General features: G+C 62.7%; 2 protein-coding genes across 5 annotated transcripts; both read right to left on the reverse strand.

Annotated features, from left to right (window-relative positions):
- Nucleotides 1–5,899: 5,899 nt before the first annotated feature.
- Nucleotides 5,900–9,479, reverse strand: MRPL28 (mitochondrial ribosomal protein L28). Of its 3 annotated transcripts, none has more exons than XM_007980025.3 (6): nt 9,395–9,479; nt 8,403–8,697; nt 7,573–7,725; nt 7,015–7,149; nt 6,842–6,928; nt 5,900–6,304 (listed from the first exon to the last, which is right to left on the reverse strand). In XM_007980025.3, exons 2-6 carry the CDS (start codon nt 8,688–8,690, stop codon nt 6,197–6,199), a joined length of 771 nt encoding a protein of 256 aa, XP_007978216.2. In that variant the 5' UTR covers nt 8,691–8,697; nt 9,395–9,479; the 3' UTR covers nt 5,900–6,196. The 3 variants fall into 3 exon arrangements, with proteins under 3 accessions (XP_007978216.2, XP_007978226.2, XP_007978233.1); XM_007980035.3 differs by having other exon boundaries at nt 9,250–9,399; XM_007980042.3 differs by lacking the exon at nt 7,573–7,725.
- A 206-nt stretch (nt 9,480–9,685) lies between these two features.
- On the reverse strand, nt 9,686–20,439 carry PGAP6 (post-GPI attachment to proteins 6). 2 transcript variants are annotated; one of them, XM_007980054.3, is made up of 13 exons: nt 20,165–20,439; nt 16,563–16,740; nt 16,271–16,478; nt 15,931–16,058; nt 15,468–15,736; nt 15,060–15,379; nt 14,140–14,230; nt 13,928–14,051; nt 13,552–13,688; nt 13,019–13,197; nt 12,803–12,949; nt 11,487–11,603; nt 9,686–11,163 (listed from the first exon to the last, which is right to left on the reverse strand). In XM_007980054.3, exons 1-13 carry the CDS (start codon nt 20,283–20,285, stop codon nt 10,867–10,869), a joined length of 2,316 nt encoding a protein of 771 aa, XP_007978245.3. In that variant the 5' UTR covers nt 20,286–20,439; the 3' UTR covers nt 9,686–10,866. The 2 variants fall into 2 exon arrangements, with proteins under 2 accessions (XP_007978245.3, XP_007978255.3); XM_007980064.3 differs by having other exon boundaries at nt 11,487–11,558; nt 20,165–20,402.
- Nucleotides 20,440–21,496: the final 1,057 nt, after the last annotated feature.

The raw sequence follows: 21,496 nt of genomic DNA on the forward strand, positions 1-21,496 counted from the left end.
GGAGGCAGAAGCGTGACTCTGGGCTGCAGCTCGGGCTCCTGCCGCCGATTGGCTGAGGCAGGGACCAGATGACGGGCCTCGGAACCCTATGGTAGCCATGGCAACCAGCCCCTTTAGACACTGCCACCCCCGAGCCACTCCTGACTGCCGAGGGAGCAGGCGGCGCTGCCCGTGGGCCCATGCCAGGGTCCCCTTGGAGGAACGAGGCGGGCATGGCTGTATGGTAGCTGTCCCCACAACAGCTGTTAAGCGTTTGCATGTGTTTCATTCATGTCCAGTGTGTGGGGTCCTTGTCCCTCTCCTGGCCTGTCTGGGGCCACTCCGTGCCCTGCCTGACCCCCAGCAGAGGCAGAAGCACTAGCCTTGAAGCCCCTGCTGAGAGGAGGACTTCAGGTCAGGCTTGCCCCAGGGGCTGAAGGCCAAGCACACTCTGGTGGGAAAATAAAGGGTGGAAGCAGTGGGAGGGGGAGCAGGGAGAACTTCTTAGCCCCAGTGGGCAGAGCCAAGCTCTCACCTACCTCAGACGGCAAAGGCTGCCAGCTTTATCTCTGCCCACGGTCCACTCTACCACCTTCTCGTTAGCTGCAGCCCTTGGAATATACTCATGTGCTCACACAGTCCTGTCTCACAAGCCCCCTGAGGCCCTCCCATGGCCTTGCTCCCTGGACCTGGGGTTCCCGCTGGGCAGGACTCTGGGTCTTTGGCCACGCTGAGCAAACCGTCTGGCCATCAGCCACACACCTGCGGCTACACCTGCTCTCCCCCTGGGCTGCAGTGCCCTCTTGCGTCCCAAGAATGCCTCTTCCCTCCAGGGTGCATCAGCATCGGCCCTGGCAGAGCTTTCCCGTATATCCAGAGACCAGGCTTCTCACCCGTCACCCATGGACATCCTGGGCATTGCAGGGCACTGAGCATCCTCAGAGCCACCCCCCACCCTCAGCCCTGTGACAGCCAGAAACAGTGTTGGCTTGTCCAAGCGCCCTGGCAGCAGCACCGCTCAGCCAAGACCCCTTCAAAGGCCTCCTCTAAGCCTGGGAAGCTGAGTCCCCCTTCCTGGCCCAGGCCCAGCACCTGATGAGCAGAATCTGGTGATGAACCGCTCCAGGACTGCAAGGAGCAAGCGAGAGCCTTGGGCTGCTGCAGCCCAGGGAGGCCACTGCCAAGGTCAGCAGAGGGACCTGGGAGCCAGGGGAGCCTGCAGTATGGTCCACGGGGATCCACCTTCAAGAGGGCGACTTCGGGGCCGGTCCCAGGGAACATGGTATGGCCTGGGCGCCGGGGGTCTTGGGCTGCGGCTGCTCCCCCAGGACCCTGGGCCTAACTCCAGGCTTCTTCACACTGGCCTGGTGGTGAGCCACCTGTCCCAGGATGGAACCCGGCCTTGAAGCGCCCCCCCATGCCATGCTCAGAGCTACCAGCTTGTCTGGGGACACGGTGTGGGTGGGGACGCCAGCCTGGGACAGCAGGCAGTGGTTGGGGAGGATGATCCAGGGCTGGAGCCAGCCTAGGGAGGGCTGTGGGGCACTGCAATAGAGGGAGCCAGGACTGCGAGGGAGCCCAGGCTGCTGGGTGTGGCCATGTGGCCAGGGTTCCAGCTTTGGTGGCTGGTGGGTGTCGGAGGGACAGGGACTTGAGGGAGCCTGGGAGCCCCACACAACCCAGTCTGTACCTGGGGCCGGCAGAGGGTTGGTGTTACAGATGGGCACTGGTGAGAGGGAGAGGGCGGCCAAGGACTGAAGGTGGAGGCGGAGCCCTAAGCAAGACGAAGGGACACATAGTGGTCTCCTGGCAGCTCCCTTGGGCTCCCAGCACACTGACGGGGGCAGAGGACAGGAGCAGAGGTGCCAAGCGACCCAGAGGGCCCATCTGCTCTCCACACCCTTCCCTCCACTATCCTGCTGCTTCTGTGCACCTAAGCAGGACTCAGGAAGCAGGCGAGACCCTTGGGGTCAGGGGTCAGACACGGACTTGAGACTGGGTACCACAGGCCAGCCTCACATCCACTCCACCCTGCCCTTTCTGGCCTTGGCTTCCCAGTCTCTATGTGGAGTGATGGGGTCACTGACACCCTTTCCAGGCCTCCAGTTTTCTACCCTCAAAGGACCCCTGCCCATAGCCATGGTGAGGGTCCACCCTGAAGTCCACAGCCCAGTCTCTGCCCAACACCGAAGCTGACTGTTGTCATGGAGACACATGGCCTCTGCCAAGCCTGGGACACACGGTGGGGAACTCCTGGCCCCTGAGGGCTCTGAGAGGCTGGGGCTGGTGCAGGCTGGCCCAGGGCAGTTCTGCCTCCTGCGGGGTTCATCTTGCTCTGCACAGACCCCTCTCCCACTCCTGGTGCCTGAGGGTCTGCAGGCCTCTGAGAGGCAGAACTGGCCGTTCTCACAGACGGAGTCCAACACTTCAGGAAGGAGCCTGACAGTTGCGATTGGTGAGGATGGCAGGAGGGTCCAGTGGCCCCAGCCTGACCTGGCTCTGGAAGGGGTGAGGTGGGCACAGGCAGGGCAGGAAGGTGTGGGGTGGGCACAGGGAGGACAGGGAAGGGTGGCCGGCAGTCATTCCCAGGTCGGCTCCCCAGGCTCCCAGCTCAGCTCTGGGTTCCCCATGTCCATGTCGGAACCGGTACAGTCCCTGGGACCCCTCCCCACATCCCAGAAAGCAGAATAATATGCTGGATCCAGCTGCTGGGCCTGTCCCAGAACTGAGTCATGGTTTGATCTTGGGAGATGGGTCCGGCATTCACGCAAGGCCTCTTGCCCTTTTCTCAGTCAAGCACTTTTGTGGCTTCTGACCAGAAAGCAGTCAGGGCCCTGGCCACACCCAGACCCCACCTCAGTCCAGCCTGGCCTCCCCTGCCGTGGGCTCCAGCGAGGTGACTGGCACAGGAGGTGACCTGCTGAGGCCAAATGCAGCTCCTCTCACTGGTCAGCTGGCAGCCTGGTCCCAGACCCACGACCCTGAGTCAACACAGGTCAGGACACTGATAAGCACGTTCCACCACGGCCAACAGGGGGACCGAGGCCAACACCTGCGAGCCCGCTGCCAAGCCTGGCCCCTCACCCCTTGGGGCCCCCAGAGTCTGACCCAGGAAACCCTACTGGCCTTGGCAGGAGCCCTGCTTGCCCTGGGGCCTTGGGTGGGGTGGGAAGGAGCAGGTGGTGAGTGAGGGGCAGCTGCCGAGGCCTGAGCTGGGACGTGTTGGACACATACACCATCGGGGAGCCAGGGGCAAGCTGAGGGACTGGAGGGGGCTTGGCTTAAATTCAGAGCTGAACACCAGAACTATAGGGGGCAGGGAGTGGCCAAAGCATCCCAATTCCGGCTAGAGCTGGGGCCTGGAACAGCACTCATGGTGTGGGCAGCTGGGCTGAGCCTTATGGCCCCACAGAGCTGGGAAAGGGACTGGCTAAGCACTGTCTGCTTTTCATACTTTTTTTTTTTTTTTTTCCTGAGATGGAGTCTTGCTCTGTGACCCAGGCTGGAGTACGGTGGCCACATCTCAGCTCACTGCAAGCTCTGCCTCCCGGGTTCATGCTATTCTCCTGCCTCAGCCCCCTGAGTAGCTGGGACTACAGGCACCCGCCACCACGCCCGGGTAATTTTTTGTATTTTTTAGTAGAGACGGAGTTTCACCGTGTTAGCCAGGATGGTCTCCATCTCCTGACCTCGTGATCCGCCCACCTCGGCCTCCCCAAGTGCTGGGATTACAGGCTTGAGCCACTGCGCCCGGCCTTTTTTTTTTGAGACAGAGTTTCGCTCTTATTGTCCAGACTGGAGTGCAATAGTGCAATCTAAGCTCACTGCAACCTCCACACCTTCCAGGTTCAAGCAATTCTCCTGCTTCAGCCTCCCAAGTAGCTGGGATTACAGGTGTGTGCCACCACACCTGGCAAATTTTTTGTATTTAGTAGAGATGGGGTTTCACTATGTTGTCCAGGCTAGGCTCAAACTGCTGACCTCAAGTGATCTGCCCACCTCAGCCTCCCAAAGTGCTGGGATTACAGGCTTGAGCCACCGTGCCCAGCCTAAAATTTTTTTCAAGTTCATTCCCAGAGCAGGGGCATCACGTGAAGGCACTGGTATGGAGAGCAGCAGGACAGGTAGGCAGAGGTGCCTGGTGTGGACAGAGACCTCGCAGGCACTCCCAGGGCTCTGAACCAGGCAGGTCCTGACCCAGTGACCCCTTGTGGCCCCGGGAGCCATGGGCTCCTCTACAGCCCAGCAGGGCCAGCTGCTCTCTCTGGACTCTGCCACAGCCCTCTTGGGAGCTCAGGGCCCCTCAATCAGCTAGCAGGCCCACATCGGGGAGCTGCCTCCAGTTCACCCCATCCTGCCACCAGCTGGGGCTGGCTTAGGCTCAGGGGACATAAACCCCCCTTGTCATTCTGCACATGCGGCTGGGGAAGCCCTCCCTGTGCTCCCTAGGAGAAATGAATGGGTCCTGAGGATCAGGATATCCAGGTAAGGGTCAGGGGAGAGGGCCAGGCACCCCTAAACCTCAGGGCAGGAAAAGCCTTAGGGCACACAGCCCGGCTTCCCGCTGGCCATACCTCCACCCTGCAGGTCAGGTGGGAAATAGCAGGAGGGGACACCAAGGTCGCAGGTCCCCAAGTTCATGTCACCCCCATGTCCTGTACCACTTGCCACAACAGTGCTGACCAGGGAGAGCCTCCTGACTCAGGCAGCTGCACCAGCAGGGCCCTCTGAAGGCCTGCCCCTCCTGGTTCCTTCCAGTCCCTGAAGAGCCAGGCCACAGCCTCCCTTGCCCTGCTCTGGAGAATGTTCGAGAAGGGCAAGAATGTGCAATGGAGAGGGAACAGGCATCAGCCGGCTACACCCCTGGATGCCCCCAGCTACACCAGACCCTCTACCAGAGGAAAGAAAGACACCGAATCCAGCCGGGGCGGTGGCTCGCACCTGTAATCCCAGCACTTTGGGAGGTCGAGGCAGGTGGATCACCTGAGGTCAGGAGTTCAAGCCCAGCCTGGCCAAAAAGGTGAAACCTCTTCTCTACTAAAATACAATTAGTCATGCATGACAGCAAGTGCCTACAATCCCGCTACTCAGGAGGCTGAGGTGGGAGAATCGCTTGAACCCAGGAGTTGGAGGTTGCAGTGACCCAAGATCACACAGATGCACTCTAGCCTGGATGACAGAGTGAGACATCATCTTAAAAAAAAAAAAAAAAAGCCGGGCGCAGTGGCTCAAGCCTGTAATCCCAGCACTTTGGGAGGCCGAGACGGGCGGATCACAAGGTCAGGAGATTGAGACTATCCTGGCTAACACGGTGAAACCCCGTCTCTACTAAAAAATACAAAAAACTAGCCGGGCGTGGTGGCGGCGCCTGTAGTCCCAGCTACTCGGGAGGCTGAGGCAGGAGAATGGCATGAACCCAGGAGGCGGAGCTTGCAGTGAGCTGAGATCCGGCCACTGCACTCCAGCCTGGGGGACAGAGCCAGACTCCGTCTCAAAAAAAAAAAAAAAAAAAAAAAAAAAAAAAGGTGAGACGCCGAGGTAGGCAGATCACAAGATCAGGAGTTCAAGACTTAACCAACACGGTGAAACCCCACGCCTACTAAAAATACAAAAATTAGCTAGGCGTGGTGGCGGCTGAGACAGGAGAATCACTTGAACCCAGGAGGCGGAGGTTGCAGTGAGCTGAAATTGCGCCACTGCACTCCAGTCTGGGCGACAGAGCAAGACTCCGTCTCAAAAAAAAAAAAAAAAACCACGAAACACACAATAAAACCTCGCTCTCTGCAGCTCAGCTGGGGACACGCACCCAGAGTCAATGCCCATGGCTCATCCGAGGTCTCAGGGACAGCAGGGACAGGGGTGACAGGATCAGGGTCCCCAAAGAGAACGCCGGTCCTCAAAGCAAAGATGCGCACACACAGCCTGGCCCAGACTTTACTCGCTCCCGGCCCCACAGGCACAAGCAGCACTGCCCCGAGCATGGGGGCCCCCGCCTGGGAGGAACCGGGCAGCCCCAGGCCTCCTGGGGATCCCTGCCAAGCTGGCCCCAGGCTGGAAGGTACATGGGTAGCACACAAAACCAGGATCCACTCACTGCCCACGAGTGGCCCTCACAGCTCCCCAGGATCTGTGTCCTCAGTGCAAAGGGCCTGGCAGGGAAGGCTGGGCCTGGCAGGGAAGGCTGAGCCTGGTGGTCAGGCACGGAGAAGCTGTGCGGTCACTGGCCAATGGCTCTCTTCTGCACCACCACCGGCTCTGACAGTGCCTGCTGCTGCAGCCGCTGGATCAGCTCCGCCACGTAGATCTTGAACAGGGGTACAGGGTCCTGAAGGGAAGAGGGGCTCATGGTGAGGCCAGGGAAGCCCAAGGCAGCTGGAGTTCTGGTGGGGATGGGACCAGCAGCTGCCGCCCAGAGGAACTGGGGCATGAGAGGCCCTGGAGGGCAGAGCCCTGTCAGTGAGATGAGAAACCCCCTCCCTTGGGGACACTGGAGGCACACACCTGCCCCTGTCCCATCCCTGTGGTTGTGGATAAACAGAGGGAATGGGGGCAGCCAACTGCCATGCCATCAGGGGCTCCCTGTCCCGACAGCTACCACAGGCTCCAAACCCTGGGATGCTGGTGGCCGAGCAAACCCTTGGTGCAGGAACCCAATCCTCCTACTGAGGGTCCTGTGGCAGGGCAGGGTGGGGACTTGGAGGGGAGGGAGTGGGCCATGCTCCTCTGCGGCGGCAATGCAGAGCAGCAGCTCCTTTCTAGCCCACCCAGTGCAGCAGCCCCTCATGCAGGCTCTCTCCAAGGCAGCACACTCCCAGACCCCGAACGCCAGGCCCTGGGCAGGCAGCAGTGCTCACACACTCACCCTTTCCTCCAGAAGTCTCTGCTTCTCAATGGCCTCCTCCAGCGTGAGGCCCACCCACTCTGCCTCCTCCTCTGGGATGGCAAATTCCTAGGCAGGCAGAGATGGAAAGGGTGGTGAGGCCCAGGGCCGAGCCAGGAGGCCCCAGGGGCAGGGAGCGGGATGGAAACCCTCACCTTGTATTTGTCGTAGATGGCCGCCCGCCGCTCGGGGTCCTCGGGGTGCAGCTGGGGGTCCTGCCGGGCAAGCCGCAGCAGCATCCCTCGCTTCAGGTCCATCCCGAACTTGGAGCACAGGTCCTCCTTCGGGGTCTGGCAGGAGGCTCACATGGGGCCAGGTGCTGGTGGCAGGGCCCTGCCTACCCTTCCAGCCAACCCACCCAGCTCCTCTCTAGCCGCTGGTGGTCCCAGGACAGGACAGAGAAGGCCCAGGTGGGGCCGCCTGATCCCACGGGGGTGGGATCAGAACAGAAGCAAGTCCAAGAGCAGGGAAAGGGTCAGCTGTGCTCACTCAGGCCCCACGGGCAAGTCAGCCACCCACAGAGCAACGGCCTCTCCTGCAGGCAGAAGACCCCACAGGCGCTGGCCAGAAAGGGGCACGGCCCCATTCACGCTTTCCCAGTGATTCTCCTGCACAGATGCCAGCGCGCCCTGGTGTGATGCTGACCTGGGGCTCCCTTGAGTCTGACTGGCCCATCCCAGACCCTGTGCACTGACTCGCCCCACCCTGCTTGCCTTGAGGATGTAAGAGTCGAACCCATAAGCCTCATCGATGAGGTCCAGGGTCCGCATGGTCACGGTCACCGTGAACTTCTTGTCCAGGATCTCACTGTAGAGCTCTCGCTCAAACAGCTGTGGCTTCCACACCTTCTTCAGCCTCTTGGAGAGCTGAGGGTGCAACGGAGCCTCTGTGACTACTGCTGCTTCCTCCTACAGACCAAGGGGGACCCAGGGCAACTGCCCTCACCCTCCCCTGGGAGACTCCATCACAGACCCACTGCTGTCAGACTGGGGACTTGGAGCTGAGTGGGCCGGCCCCCAGCCCAGTGCTGCCCTAGCCCAACCGCTGGTTCTGGCTGTGTACCCAGAAGTCAGCTGCTCCCTAGCAAGCTGGGCGTTCCCGCCCTTGTCACATGGTTGCTGGATGTGTTTCAGAAACATGTGCAACCCCACAGTTCACAGGTCGTCACATTCCAGACTGGAGGTGACACAAGTCTCCCCAGAGGCTTCAGCAGTCCCGCCAGGAAGTCCCTCATAAGCAGCCTGGAAGCTCTGCTCGCCTCTCCGGCCTGCTCTGCTCCACACACAGCCCTCCTCCTCATCCTAACGTTACCCCGACTCCCCACAGCCTCTGGTTGCTCCCCGGCCTGAATCACCCCGCCTCACCCCTAGTTTATCAGTCCTGTTTGCCAGAACTGCGGTTCTTGCTCTGCGTGCCCCTTTGCTGGAGCTGTGTCTCCGCCAGGCTGTAATCCCCAGAGCCCATCCAAATCTCTCCAGGTACCCCGGGCGTTCCGCACAGCCAAGCCCTGGGAGGAGCCCCTGAAGCCCGCCTGCCGACCCACCTTGTCGTTGTTGGCGTATCTGTGGCCCAGGATCCATCCCTCGCCGCCCCACAACCCCCGCTGGGACTCGGGGGGAAAGTAGATGGGGATAGGCACGTCCTCCACACGCTCCCGCTGCCCGTTCTTGGGGTTGATCTTGAACTTGACCCCATGAGGCCTATAGTGCACGGGAGTGGGCGTCCGCTCCTCCTCCAGGGAGCGCAGGTAGTGACCAGGTAGGCGGGCACAGATGCCCTCCCGCAGCCGCAGCCGCTTCCAGAGCCACACGGGATACTTGTGTAGAGGCATCACGGGCCTGGCGGGACATGAGGGCTCGCAGTCACCTGCAGCCTGGCCCGGCCCCCGGTTCTCACCACCTACCCCCTACTCCGGCCCCGGGCTCCTACCCTGACCCCCGGACTCTGACCTCCTACCCCCTACCCCGGCCCCCGGCTCTCACCCCCCACCCCGGCCCCCGGCTCTCACCCCCCACCCCTACCCCGGCCCCCGGCTCTCACCCCCTACCCCCTACCCCGGCCCCCGGCTCTCACCCCCTACCCCCTACCCCGGCCCCCGGCTCTCACCCCCTACCCCCTACCCCGGCCCCCGGCTCTCACCCCCTACCCCGGCCCCCGGCTCTCACCCCCCACCCCTACCCCGGCCCCCGGCTCTCACCCCCCCACCCCTACCCCGGCCCCCGGCTCTCACCCCCCACCCCTACCCCGGCCCCCGGCTCTCACCCCCCACCCCTACCCCGGCCCCCGGCTCTCACCCCCCACCCCTACTCCGGCCGTCGGCTCTCACCCCCCACCCCTACCCCGGCCCCCGGCTCTCACCCCCTACCCCTAACCCGGCCCCCGGTTCTCACCTCCTACCCCTGCCTCCGCTCTCACCTCCTACTCCTGCCCCCGGGCTCTCACCTCCTACCCCCTACTTTTGCCCCCGCCCCGCACCCACCTGCCCCTCCCCTTCTGCCGCGGTCCCCCCGCCGCACCCCACCAGCCCGCGCCCACCTTTCAGAGATCTAAACCCTGCGCCCCACCGGAACCGGAAGCCGGTCCGCCGCGCCTGGACCTCCTCCCACCGCTGACTGGCTGCAAAGGCCATCCGTCTACCCCTCGTTCCGCCCCCTTTAGGGACCGTAAAAAACACCCTGCAGAGACAGCAGCAGCAGCTCAAGGCACCGTTGGCAATGTGCGGCCCAGGCGTTTCCGCAAAAGGGCGACGCGGGCGGGGCGGGGGTTGTTCTCCTGGGGCCCACTTACCCTACCAGGGAACGAGCGCAGAAAAAATGTAAAAACTCGTTTAGTTTGAAAAATCACTGTAGAATATTAAATTCACCAATCACAGATAAATCAGATCTACATAAAAATATGTCTTAATGTCTTAGAATTTTCTTTTACTCCAAAACACCCCATATATACATGTTTCTCTTTTATAAGCTTAGAGATTGCTTTGGTGGTCAAAGGCAGGGTGGCTGGGGGAGGTAAGACCCTCAGGAAAGCCACACCCCGGACAAGACCCAGAAAGGAAGCCCCCAGAGCCAAGTGTAGGAGGACCCCACCTGGATCTCAGCTGCCCACTTCTCCAGGGTGGATCCAACACTCACAGGCCTCAGGGAGGGGCCAGGTGCTGCTCCTAGTCATTGCTTCCCCCACAACGCTTGCATGAGGAGTAGAGACAGCCCAGTCTCCTGAACACCCACAGGGCACAGACAGTCCAGTGCAGGGGGCAGACACCACCACAGCTCCTGGGACCCAGAGAAAGCTTCCAGAGGGAGGCCCAGGAACGCTGGGGTGGGTGGACTGGGCTAGGTAGGGGTTCCTTGTGGGCCAAATCTCCAGAGCAGCAGAGCACCCCAGTCCCAGGAGACTCTTCTCAGGGACCCAAGGCTCCAGAGCCAAGAAAAAGGGAAGGGCGGGGCGGAAGCCTGCATCCCCAGACCTTGGTCTCCAGTCCCTATGATGACCACAGCAGCAGAGGGGGATCCTCCATGCCTCAGGCAGGCTGGCATCAGGGCCACATAGGGGCCAGGAGCAGGGGTCTCGGAGTTCAAAGCTCCCAGCTCCAGTGGTGGGCTCAGGGTTCCTGGGCTCCATGGGCCTCTTACCACAGCCTCACCAGGGAACAGGACCATAGGGAGTCCTTCACCCCATCTCTAGCCACCCGTAGGCCAGCAGAGCACACAGCCCCATCCTCACACAGGCACCTGTGGTCTCCAGGTAACCAAGCCCAGGCCCCAGGGGCCACTGCAGACAGCAGCTGGGATCTGCAGAGGGACCTCAGCAGCCAGCAGGCAGCTGGCCGGGAGAGGTGCGTGTGAGGGAAGGGTGGCCCTCTCCTCAGTAGGAGGAAGTGAGAGGGTACCCAGGCCAATTTTATTCAGCTGGAAATCAATCTGTCCAGGGCTGAACCAGGTGCCTCCCCCTCGATGCAGCTCCTGGCTGAAGAGGTCATCAGAGCAGCAGCTGTCCCCAGGCTGGTGTCACGTCACCGTGTACAGTTCCTCCCGATCATTCTTGCAGATCTGATAGTGGCAGGGGAATTTCTGCGAGCAGGCCCAGGGCTCGGCGTGCTCATCAGGTGGCGGCAGCAGCAAGGCTGCGCTCCCGGCCAGCAGGACGTGCCAGATGCTATGGGTGTAGTAGTAGTTGTCGCTGGTCATCATGGAGGTATAGATGGCAACGCCCACGGAGGCCATGGAGATGCCGGGCAGGAGGTAGAAGGCCCAGCGCTGCCACGAGGTGGGGTAGCACTGGCGCCGGTGCCCGCAGCGGTAAGTCTAGAGAAAACAGCCGCGCAGGCATCAGTGCAGCCGCAGCTCCCAGGGCCCGGAAACAGCAGTTACTGGGGGCCTGCCCAGGTCTGGGCAGCGGAACGACAAGGGTGGGCTGCTTCAAGGGGGCTCAAGGGCACAAGGCCACTGGTCCTCAGGCCCAGGCCTCAGGGACACAGCCATGCTGGGCCTCTGTGGGTGCCATGGCAACCCCCAGCAGATACGGGCATTCACTGGTTGGAGCAAGACCGGGAATGTGGCCAGAGCAAGGGGCCAGGCTCTCTTCTGCGAGCATCTGGGCAGCAGTGCCAGCCAGCCCAGCTCCTTACCCACATGGAGGCCATGATCACGAAGGCAAAGAGGCAGGGCCCCAGCATGTTCCAGATGCCCCTGCGGTCCAGCTGCAAGGACATGGCGATGACCAGTGTGCCCAGAAGAAACAGCACCTGGGCAAGACACAGGGATGACTGCAGGGACATCTCTGAGGGCTGAAGGCCCAGCAGGAGCAAGTGTACCCCAGGGCCCCGCAGCACCTCTGCCTGCCCCCTCGGAGCTGCTGCCACCCTCTGACCAGCTCTGCCAGCCGGCAGGGACACGCCCCTCCTTCAGCTTCTGCATCGCATCCACAGGTGAATGTGGCCAGGCGGGCACCTCTGGGGGACTAGAGGGTGGTCAAACTGGACAGCCACATATGGTAGCTCTGCACCCACACACTCACTAGCCCTCTGTACCCTTGGGTTTCCAGGAATCCCCCATCAGGGTGGCTTCAGTCTCCCGCCCACTGTTCCATAGGGAGGGGCTCCTACCCCCCAGTCTCCATCAGACACTTCTGCCCACAACTTACAGTTCTCCGCCTATCTGCAGGTTCAGGCCCTGCACTCAGCCCTGCAGGACCCTGGTGTTTCCCAGCCTCCCCCTTGCCCTGGCTGTGGGGCTCCCATGGGCACCCCCTTGGGGCAGTACCCAGCCTGTAGTTCCCAGAGCAGCAGCAGGGCAGAGCATGCAGCTCACAAACCTAGGGCACGAGTCTCCCCATGCCAGGGCCAGCTGCCACAGAGTCCCCAAAGTATCCTTGGCACCAAGGAGCCAGGGAGCATGGGTGGGGGCTTCTCGAGGGTAGGGGGCCTGGCCTCCCCTGCCTACCACCTCCCTTCCTGGCATCCTCCAAACAGCTGGCATTGCCCCCTCACTACTGCCTGCAGGGTCTCAGACCCACATCTCCGTGTGGCATCACAGAAGACATGAGGTTTCTTTTCTTTTGTCACGCAGGCTAGAGCACAGTGCTGTGACCTCGGTTCACTCCAACACCTCCAACGCCTGGGATCAAGCGATCCTCCCACCTTAGTCTCCCGGGTGGCTGGGACCACAGGCATGCACCCACTATGCTCAGCTAACGTTTCGATTTTTTGTACAGCCCAGGCTGCTCTTGAACCCCTGGCCTCATGGGATCCTCCCCCAGGTGCTGGCATTACAGGTGTGATTACAGGTGTGAGCCACCAGAGCCACCGTGCTCGGCCGAGATGTGAGGTTTCCAGGGTCTGTGCCCAACGCCAGGTCCGGCCTCTCCCACGGTACTGCCTTTTGCAGGCTGCACTTGGGGGCCCTGCTCCCCCAGAGCCCACACCCCACGTCGAGGGCCACTCACGTATTTCAGGACTGCCTTGAGCCGCGCCATGCACAGGATGGTGACCCAGATGGCTGCCCCGGAGCCCAGGAAGTCACAGTACTGTAGCGTGTCATAGTTGAGGATACACAGCACCGCCTCCCCGGGCTGGTCGCAGGCGTGGTAGAACTGTGGAGAGGCTCCGTGAGTGCCATCCCGCCCTCCCACCCCAAGTCCCTGCAGGAGGGGCCAGCCTACCGTGGAGAAGAACATGGTGTAGGCGTAGACGGAGGCCTCCACCAGGAAGAATCGCTGCACTGAGACGGTGATGGGGGCCAGGAACATGAGGTTGCTGAGTGTGAGCAGCAGTGTGGCTGCCCTCTGCTGGGCCACCGTCTGGGCTGTGCTGTTGTCCGTGCAGCTCCACCCACGCCAGCCTGGGGGCACAAAACCCCACGGCGGAGGCTGGGGGCACTGCTGAAACTCAGGGCCCACCCCTCACCCAGGACCCTGCAGAGAAGCCCCTTCATCACCCAGGGGCAAGCTGGGTAGGCACAGTGGGCGGGGCCAAGGTCAGGAGGCAGTATCACCCCCGGGGATACCTGGTGCCTGTGCCAGGCAGACAGATTGTTGGTGGGGAACAGGGGAGTGGGGAGGAGGCTTTGCCCCTGCATTGCTTTGCAGGGGTCTCCCTCCAGCCCCTTGTGGCGCTTCCCCAGGGGAGAGGCATGGCACAGCACTGGAAGCCAACAGCAGCAGCGTCTTGGGGCAGGCGGGGCCCTGGCCCTCACCTGCCTTGCAGCTGCAGCCGGCATACAGGTAGCTGTGTCTGCGGAGCAGGAGGCACTGGCCGTAGGGTCCACAATCGTTCAAACAGGGCACCAGGTACAAGGTGGTCTCCACATGGACCACAGCCTGCTCACACTCCCTTTGAGGAAGGGGCCACAGGAAAGCTGGTGCAGTGGTCTGACAGCCCAGCTGCCACCAGCACACCCAAGAGGCTGACGGACACGAGAACCCAGCATTGAGGCCCCCAGCTTTCAGTAGCCCTGGAAGAAGCACCCCTCTAGCTGGGTCACTCAGAATGCCAACCTCAGGCAGCCCGCCTGTAATCCTGAGTGAAATGACAGGGTGCCTGACCCCCGTCCCTGCCCTAGATTTACTTACTCAGCGTTCTCAGGGCACATGAGCTGCAGGGAGAGGTACCAGTTGTCTGTCTCTGGGTAGGGGATGATGAGGTTGGCCCTGCGAGACCAGGCGCTCAGAGACAAGGGGTAGCCCTGGAAGAAGGCTGCAGGGGAGCCAGAGGGCCCCATCAGAGGAAGCCAGCGTGGGGAGCTGGCAGGGGCCACGCTGATGGTGATGCCTGCCCATCATACCTGTGGTGCAGTTGAGCGAACTGTTGAAGCCAAGGAAGGGTGAGGCAGCGTTCACACAGGCCACTATGACGGTCTCATTCCGCATCTCTGTCTGGAAAGGGAGGCAGTGCCGGCTCAGCCCCAGCAGCCCCTGGCCACAGTGGGGTCATCCGCCCCACATGCCAGCTCAGCCTGGTGCTGGTGCCTTTTTTTTTTTTTTTTCTGAGACGGAGTCTCACTCTGTCGCCCAGGCTGGAGTGCAGTGGCCGGATCTCAGCTCACTGCAAGTTCCACCTCCCGGGTTCACGCCATTCTCCTGCCTCAGCCTCCCGAGTAGCTGGGACTACAGGCGCCCACCACCTCGCCCGGCTAGTTTTTTGTATTTTTTATTAGAGACGGGGTTTCACCGTGTTAGCCAGGACGGTCTTGATCTCCTGACCTCGTGATCCACCCGTCTCGGCCTCCCAAAGTGCTGGGATTACAGGCGTGAGCCACCGCGCCCGGCCATATTTTTGTACTTTTAGTAGAGACAGGGTTTCACTGTGTTAGTCAGGATGGTCTCAATCTCCTGACCTCCTGATCTGTCTGCCTTGGCCTCCCAAAGTGCTGGGATTACAAGTGTGAGTCACCGTGCCCGGTCAGTGCTGGTGCCTTTCTCTGAGACTCCTGCAGGCCCAGGGCCCACCGGGACCCTTCCTCCCCGGGCCCTGGGACATCTTCCCTCCACCCCACCTCTGACCCTAGCTACCCTGGGCCCTGCTGACAGGAGCAAGCCTGCCCAGCAGGGTAGGCGCCCCCAACATGGGCCCCTGTCCTGGCCCATGCCTGCTGGTGTCACTGTGTTGCCTGTCCCAGTGCCAAGGTAAATGAGGAGGCCCTGCAGGGGCCGCCCGACGCCCTGCCTGAGCCCAGGCCACAGGCCGCTTGCAGACAGCAGGTACCTTGTTGGCCCGCAGGGAGATGGTGAGGGAGCCCCCGCTGTCCATGCCGGTGTTCAGGCGCAGTCGCATCATGGACGGTGTGTTCGGACACACCCTCACCGAGACCCTGTCCAGGAGCTGGAAGTGCACGGACACCACGTCCATGTCCTCCCGCATGACGGGGTAGTTTGTGAGGCAGAAGGGGCTGCAGTCCACGCTGCCACTCCTGCCCAGATCCTGGTGGTCGGGGCTCAGGGAGGGCAGACCAGTGGAGGCATTGAAGCTCTGGTTTTGGCTGCTCTGCAGAAGGGGCTGGACGGTTACACTCTGTGGCCTGCAAGCTGCCAAGAGGACAAGGGGTTTGGTTGGAGGAAAGTCTAGGGATCTGGGGAGGGGCAGGGCCATCCCTCCAGCCCTTGTGCGGCCCACCTGTGAGGGCAGCTATAGCACTGAAAGTCACTGTCCCGAGGGGCCCCACCAGGCTCTCAGCTGTCACTTGCAGCCACCGGTCCCAGGGTGGTGAGGGCAGCAGCAGGCGACAGGGCCAGGGGGCGCTGGTGCAGGTGAGCACCTTCTGGAAGTTGCTAGGCAGGGTGACAGGGCCCACGGTGAGACGCACAGGGCAACCCAGGCTCCCGCTGGACACGCAGTCCCGCAGCTCCAGCAGAAGCTCCCGCGTGTAATCGGGGACAAAGACCCTGCAGCAAGGGGACACAGCTGGCTCGGGCTCTGCCATTCCTCAGCCCACCTTGTGGGGACCCAAGGAGGCCAGGCATCTGGACTACTCCCCAGCCCACCCCCAGGGCTCAGGGCCAGGCTCTCGCACCCACTCCACCAAATCTGAGGTGGGGCCGGAGGCCAGAGCCGGGCTGCCCCACCAGGCCCCGCTCACTTGAGGTAGCTGGGGTGGGAGAGGAGAGTGTGTGGTAGGGGCACATCCGGCTCCATGATTGAAATCTCAACCACCCGTGTGACCAGCAGGTCAGGCTGGAAGACGTAGGCACAGGTGGGAGCCAAGCCCTAGGGAGAGAACAGGTGTGGGCAGGGGTGGTGTCAGAGAATGCAGGCATGAGGGCAGGGTCCCACCAGAAACCCCAGGCATGCAGGAGCAGGGCTGGCCCCAGAACGCAGTGTGGAGCCTAGAGCAAAGACCACCCTAAAGAGGTGAACGGCAGGGACTGGCCGTCGCCGCGAGGTTCTCTGCCTCCATCCCGGAGGGCAGCCCCTCTCACCTTCAACTCGATCTTCTGGGATGACGGGGGCAGGTGGGCGGCCACGAACCAGTCCCCGGGGGCTGGGTGGGAAACGTTGACAGAGGCATTGCTTAGCGGTGCAGCGCTCAGCGGCACCCTGACCTGGAAGGAGGGCTGCACCGAGGTGTCGTCTGGGAAGCTGGTGCCCAGTGGGTTGATGACCGGAGGAGCACCGGAACGGAAGTGCCTGGAGACGGGAGAGCAGCACAGGGCTCAGGCGCAGGGCTTGGCCGGGCGCGGGGGGTGGGCAGGCAGGTGGGCGGCCACCTACACGGTGATCTCTGCATCGGTGCAGGCGGTGCCGCCCTCCCGGGAGACCTGCAGCAGCCAGCGCAGAAGCACAGTGTCCGGGGGCACGCGGAAGCGGAAGAGCCTGGCACTGCCGTACCAGCTGTAGAAGGACAGCCTCTGCGGGGCCTGCGAGAAGTGCTCGGACACCAGCCCCACCTCTGTGAGGAGAAGGAGGCGTCAGCCAGGCTGGGAGCCCTCCTCCAGGGCCGCAGATGGGGAGGATGAGGTCCCCAGAGGGAAAGGGCTGGAAGCCCCGGGGGACCCACCTGCAGCCCTTGGCACACCAACTCTGACCTTGGTAAAGGTCACGGCCACCCTCTGGCCCCTCAGCCAGTCCTCTGCCATCCCTCCCCAAATGACCTACATCCCACCCTCCTGGCATCTGGGTCTTTTCACAGCTGCCATCTCACTGCAGCAGCTTCCAAACAAGCCCCAGGGCACCTCAGCACCCGTCGCCACCCTAACCGCCTCCAACCTTAGAAGACCCCACTCCCCACGGCCAACCCAGGTTGAAGCTGAAGGACCCAGCAGGTGTCAGGAAGGAGCCCCCGCCCCTCATCGCAGATGCCCTGGCTACCAAGGCATGGCCCTCCCACCTCCTCCCAGCCCTCCACATCCCCCATCTCTGGATGGGTTGACTGCCTGCTTGGGCTGTGATGTCTTCGGACACAGCCAGACCAGAGCCCAAACTCCCCCTTACCCAGAGGAAGACCCCGCGTGCAGGAGGGACCCAGGCCAGAAGCCTGGCCAGCCATGAGAACAAGCGGACAGCTGCCCCTTGCATTCCAAGCGGGCAAGGCTCCTAACTGTCCTCAGGAAATGCGTCCATGCCTGGTGCGGGGATGGAGAAGGGCCCGTGGGAGACATCCTGCTCATGGCTCCAGGTGAGGACTCACAGGCTCTCATCCCCAGCCCCCGTGCCAGTTCCGACCTCGTGCCCTTGTGACCTTGGGCATCCTTCCCTCCCTGGGTCCCAGCCTTCTCCTGGGTAGGTCAGGGTGGAGGGCGCGGGCCCCTCCCTCCGAGGTTAATTAATGACAAAAGCTTCAGGAGGAAATGCACAGTGGACACAGCAGGGTGCGGCATCCTCCCCTCTGCTGCAGTTCCCCGTCCTGCACTCAGGAACCCTGCCTAGGTCTTACTGGAGAGTGGCTGGCTCAGGCCCAGGCCCAGGCCCCTCCTGAGGAGGAAGACAGGTGAGCAGCAGGCTCTCCTGCCAGCCTGGTGACACTCCCATAGAGGCACCTGAAGAAACGATATACCTGCCAACAGCAGCCTGTCGGAAAAGCCAGGCCAAGCTCCAGGGGAGCCTGGCCTGGGGGCTGGGCAGGGGCAGGGACAGGCTCCACCCACGACGCACTCCAGGCTTTCCAGGTGTCTGTTGGCCACCAGGTCCCACCCACCAGGCTGTGGCCTGATAATGTGGGCAGAGAAAACTCAAGCCTCCGGGGCCACGGTGTCCTGGAGAGAGCCGGCCTCTGTGGGGACAGGCAGGGGAGGCCACCTGCAGCACACAGCCCCTGGGCCTGCTGGGGCAAAGCCCTCAGCCCCTCTGGCCCTGGAGCGCCAGCCTGAGGGCGCCTAGAACCCAGCTGGTGGCTGTGAAGTTTCAGCAGGTACACAGAGATAAGAGATCTGTTCAAGGTTGTCCTAACACCTAGTTCCCGACTCCCAGGGCTCACAGGCCCTCAGGGCCTCTCCCAGGGCTCTGCAGCCCAAGCTCCCTGCCCAAGTCGCCCACACTACCAGGCTGTTCGCGGTGCTCTGAGCCCGAGGTGACCACAGGGTGAGGAGGGCCAGCCACACACCCCCCTGCCTGCCCCACAGCCCCTTCACGGACACAGGGCTGGGTGAGGAACGTGGGAATGCAAGTCCCTGCCCCTGTCCTGGGAACCTGAGTGAAGACCCCTGACCCACATCCTCCAAACCAGGACAGGCACCCATGGGAGACCCTGACCACCCACAGATGCCACAGAGCACTTGCTCCACGGTAGGCTGGGAGGAGTGAGGGGCTGAGCCAGTCATCAGGCCTCTCCACTGCCCACACCCAGGTGTTCCATCTCCCAGGGACCCCTCACCAGGCCTGAGTTCTGGAACAGGAGAATTTCCTTTGCCAGTTTCCTAAGGAGTAAGGTTTTGTTTTTTTTTGAGGGTCTCACTCTGTCACCCGGGCTAGAGTGCAGTGTCATGTACACAGCTCATGGTAGCCTCAGCCTCCCATGTAACTGGAACCACAGGCTCACATTACCACACCCAGGTGATTTTTTTTTCTTTTTTTCTTTTTTTGTTTTTGAGACGGAGTCTCGCTCTTTCGTCCAGGCTGGAGTGCAATGGAGCGACCTCAGCTCACCACAACCTCCGCCTCCTGGGTTCAAGGGATTCTCCTGCCTCAGCCTCCTGAGTAGCTGGGATTACAGGCGCCTGCCACCACACCCAGCTAATTTTTGTATTTTTAGTAGGGATGGGGTTTCTCCATGTTGGTCGGGCTGGTCTCGAACTCCCGACCTCAGGTGATCCACCCACCTCAGCCTCCCAAAGTGCTGGGATTACAGGCGTGAGCTTTGCCCCCAGCCATGGAGCAATTTAATCCCGGGCACCGTCCTCGGGGAAAACTGCTTTTCATCTCTAGCTGTGCCAAGCTCAAAAAGCAGGAGGCACAGCCCCCAGAAGAAACAGGAGCTCAAAAGAGCAATATTTCAGGGGCGGGGGAGAGGCTGGGGGCCGGGAAGTCAGGGAACAGCACCGGATCAGCTGCCAGGAACCTGGGCACCCGAGTGACTGGGGACGTGTGGGCCCTTCACGCCGGCCGGCAAGGACACGACCCCTCGAGAGTTCCAGGCCACAGAGGCCAGGGCAAGTCCTCAGCATCTCCGGGTGGCCAAGGCCTGGCGGTCTCCACACACACGTCCCTACCCCGTACAGACCCTGGAAGGGCAACACCTTCTCCCTGATCCAGCCGGCTCCTTGGACCTCAGTCAGGGACGGCGACCCTCAGGGAACAGAAATGCAAAGTTTCCAAACAAGAGGGGAGAGGGGCGCCCTTTCCTCAGTCCCTCCTCCCAGAAGCCGGGCGGGCGGTGGGAAGTGGCTGTACCAGGGCTGGTGGTCGCTGTGGAAGGGCTGGAGCCATGACGCCCACGGGCCCCGCTCCAGTGTCTAACAATTTTCTCCTGGCTCTGCCCCTCTCCCAGGCCGGACCGGGCCGGTGAGCTCAGTGCCCAGACACTCCTCCCATCTGGAGTCCCGGGCAGGCCCCTGGGCCCCTCCACTTCCCCGCGCCGAGTGCGCCGGGCGCCGGACCCGAGCGCTCTGGAGGGAGGAGGGAGAGGAGAGGGCGCTCCAGGGGCCGATGTGGCCCAACCCAGTTCGGGGAAACCAGGAGGAAGAGCGGGGTCCCGCCCGCCTCGACCCCTCGGACACGAAGCGCCGCAAAGGGCCACCCTGAGCCCCCAACCCGCGGCGGGGACCCCAGCCCCGCGCCGCGCCAGATGAGCGCACAGGTGCGCCGGGGGTGAGTCACAATCCCGCCCCGCCCGCGGCCCCGGCCCCACTCCCCCGATGGCGCCCGCGCCCCCCGCTCACCGCTCTTCCCGCTGTCGCGGGCGGAGGCAGGCGGGGGCCGGGCGAGCAGCAGCAGCAGCAGCGGCCCCGCCACCACCGCGGCCACTGCCTCGCCCCCGGTCCCGGTGCCAGCCCGGCCCATGGCTCCGCGCTCGGCCCAGCGCTACCCGGCCCGCGTCCCGCGCCGCCAGCCCCCGCCGCCGCCCGGGCAGCCTCTGCCGCCTCCGCGGCCGCCGCCGCCTCTGCCCCCGGCGCCCATGGCCAGGCCGGTCTCCGCCACCGTCGCCCCGGGCACTTCCGCCCGCAGGCCCCGCCCCGCAGGCCCAGCTGGGAGGGCGCGGGCGGGGTCGGGGGGCGGGACCGGGGGGTCGCGGACGCCGGGCGCGGGGGAGGGTTCACGTGGACGCGCGGGGGACAGAGCGGGGAACGCGGGGTCTGGGGGACGCCAGAGGGGGCTCGCGGGACAGAGGGTCGCGCGGGACGGAGGGATCGCGGGGGTCCCAGGACGGAGAGGTCGCGCCGGGCGCGCTGGGAACACGCAGGAAATTCTCCCCGAGGCGTGGGCTTCGCGGGGCTTCCCCGCCGGTTCGCTGAGTCCCAGCTCTGCTCGGCCGGGACGTCCGTGGCGGGCTCGGGGAGCCCGCGGGGCGCAGAGGGGCCGACCTCGGCCTGGGACCTAGAGGGGCCTGCGCCCTGCCCTGCCCGGCGCGCGTGGGCCTGAGCCAGGCGCCTCAACACGGGGACCCCTGGGCCGGCCTTCACGCCGCAGAGCCGCTGCAGGTGCGTGTCAGATCCACGCTTTTATGCACAGACGAAAAGGCTGCTTGTGCTTAGGGACTGTAGTACCCGATTGGGATGGCGATTCAGACGGGTGCGTGGTCATCAAGTCCTGGTACTTTGCACCGGGATGGATTCCCATCATGTAAGATTTAAGCCGAAAAAAGGAAGCGATAAAGCCTAGAAGAAAACTCAGGGAAGCTTTTTCTGTCTTGGGGCCAAGGCGGCTTTTCCAAGCGTGGCACAGAATCCAGAAGTTCCACTGCGTCGTGGGTGGGAGGGGGGTGGGGGGCGTCTGCAGAGCCAAACTGCATAAGCGAAGTCAAAAAGACGAGCCCCCAACTGGGAGGTGGGGGACACAACTTGCAACTCACATCACAGAGCTCACCTTAATAAGACTAGTAACAGTGTAGTAATAAACAGCTCTAAATCAACCATACAAAGGCTCCCGTAGAAGATACTGAAGGACAGCTGCCAGAGATACGGGGATCCTCCTCCCTCAGCGCAGAAATGCAAACTAAAAACCTCTCCAGGCCAGGCGCGGTGGCTCACGCTTGTAATCCCAGCACTTTGGGA

Source organism: Chlorocebus sabaeus, chromosome 5 (genome assembly GCF_047675955.1).
Source record: "Chlorocebus sabaeus isolate Y175 chromosome 5, mChlSab1.0.hap1, whole genome shotgun sequence".
Classification (NCBI taxonomy): domain Eukaryota; kingdom Metazoa; phylum Chordata; class Mammalia; order Primates; family Cercopithecidae; genus Chlorocebus; species Chlorocebus sabaeus.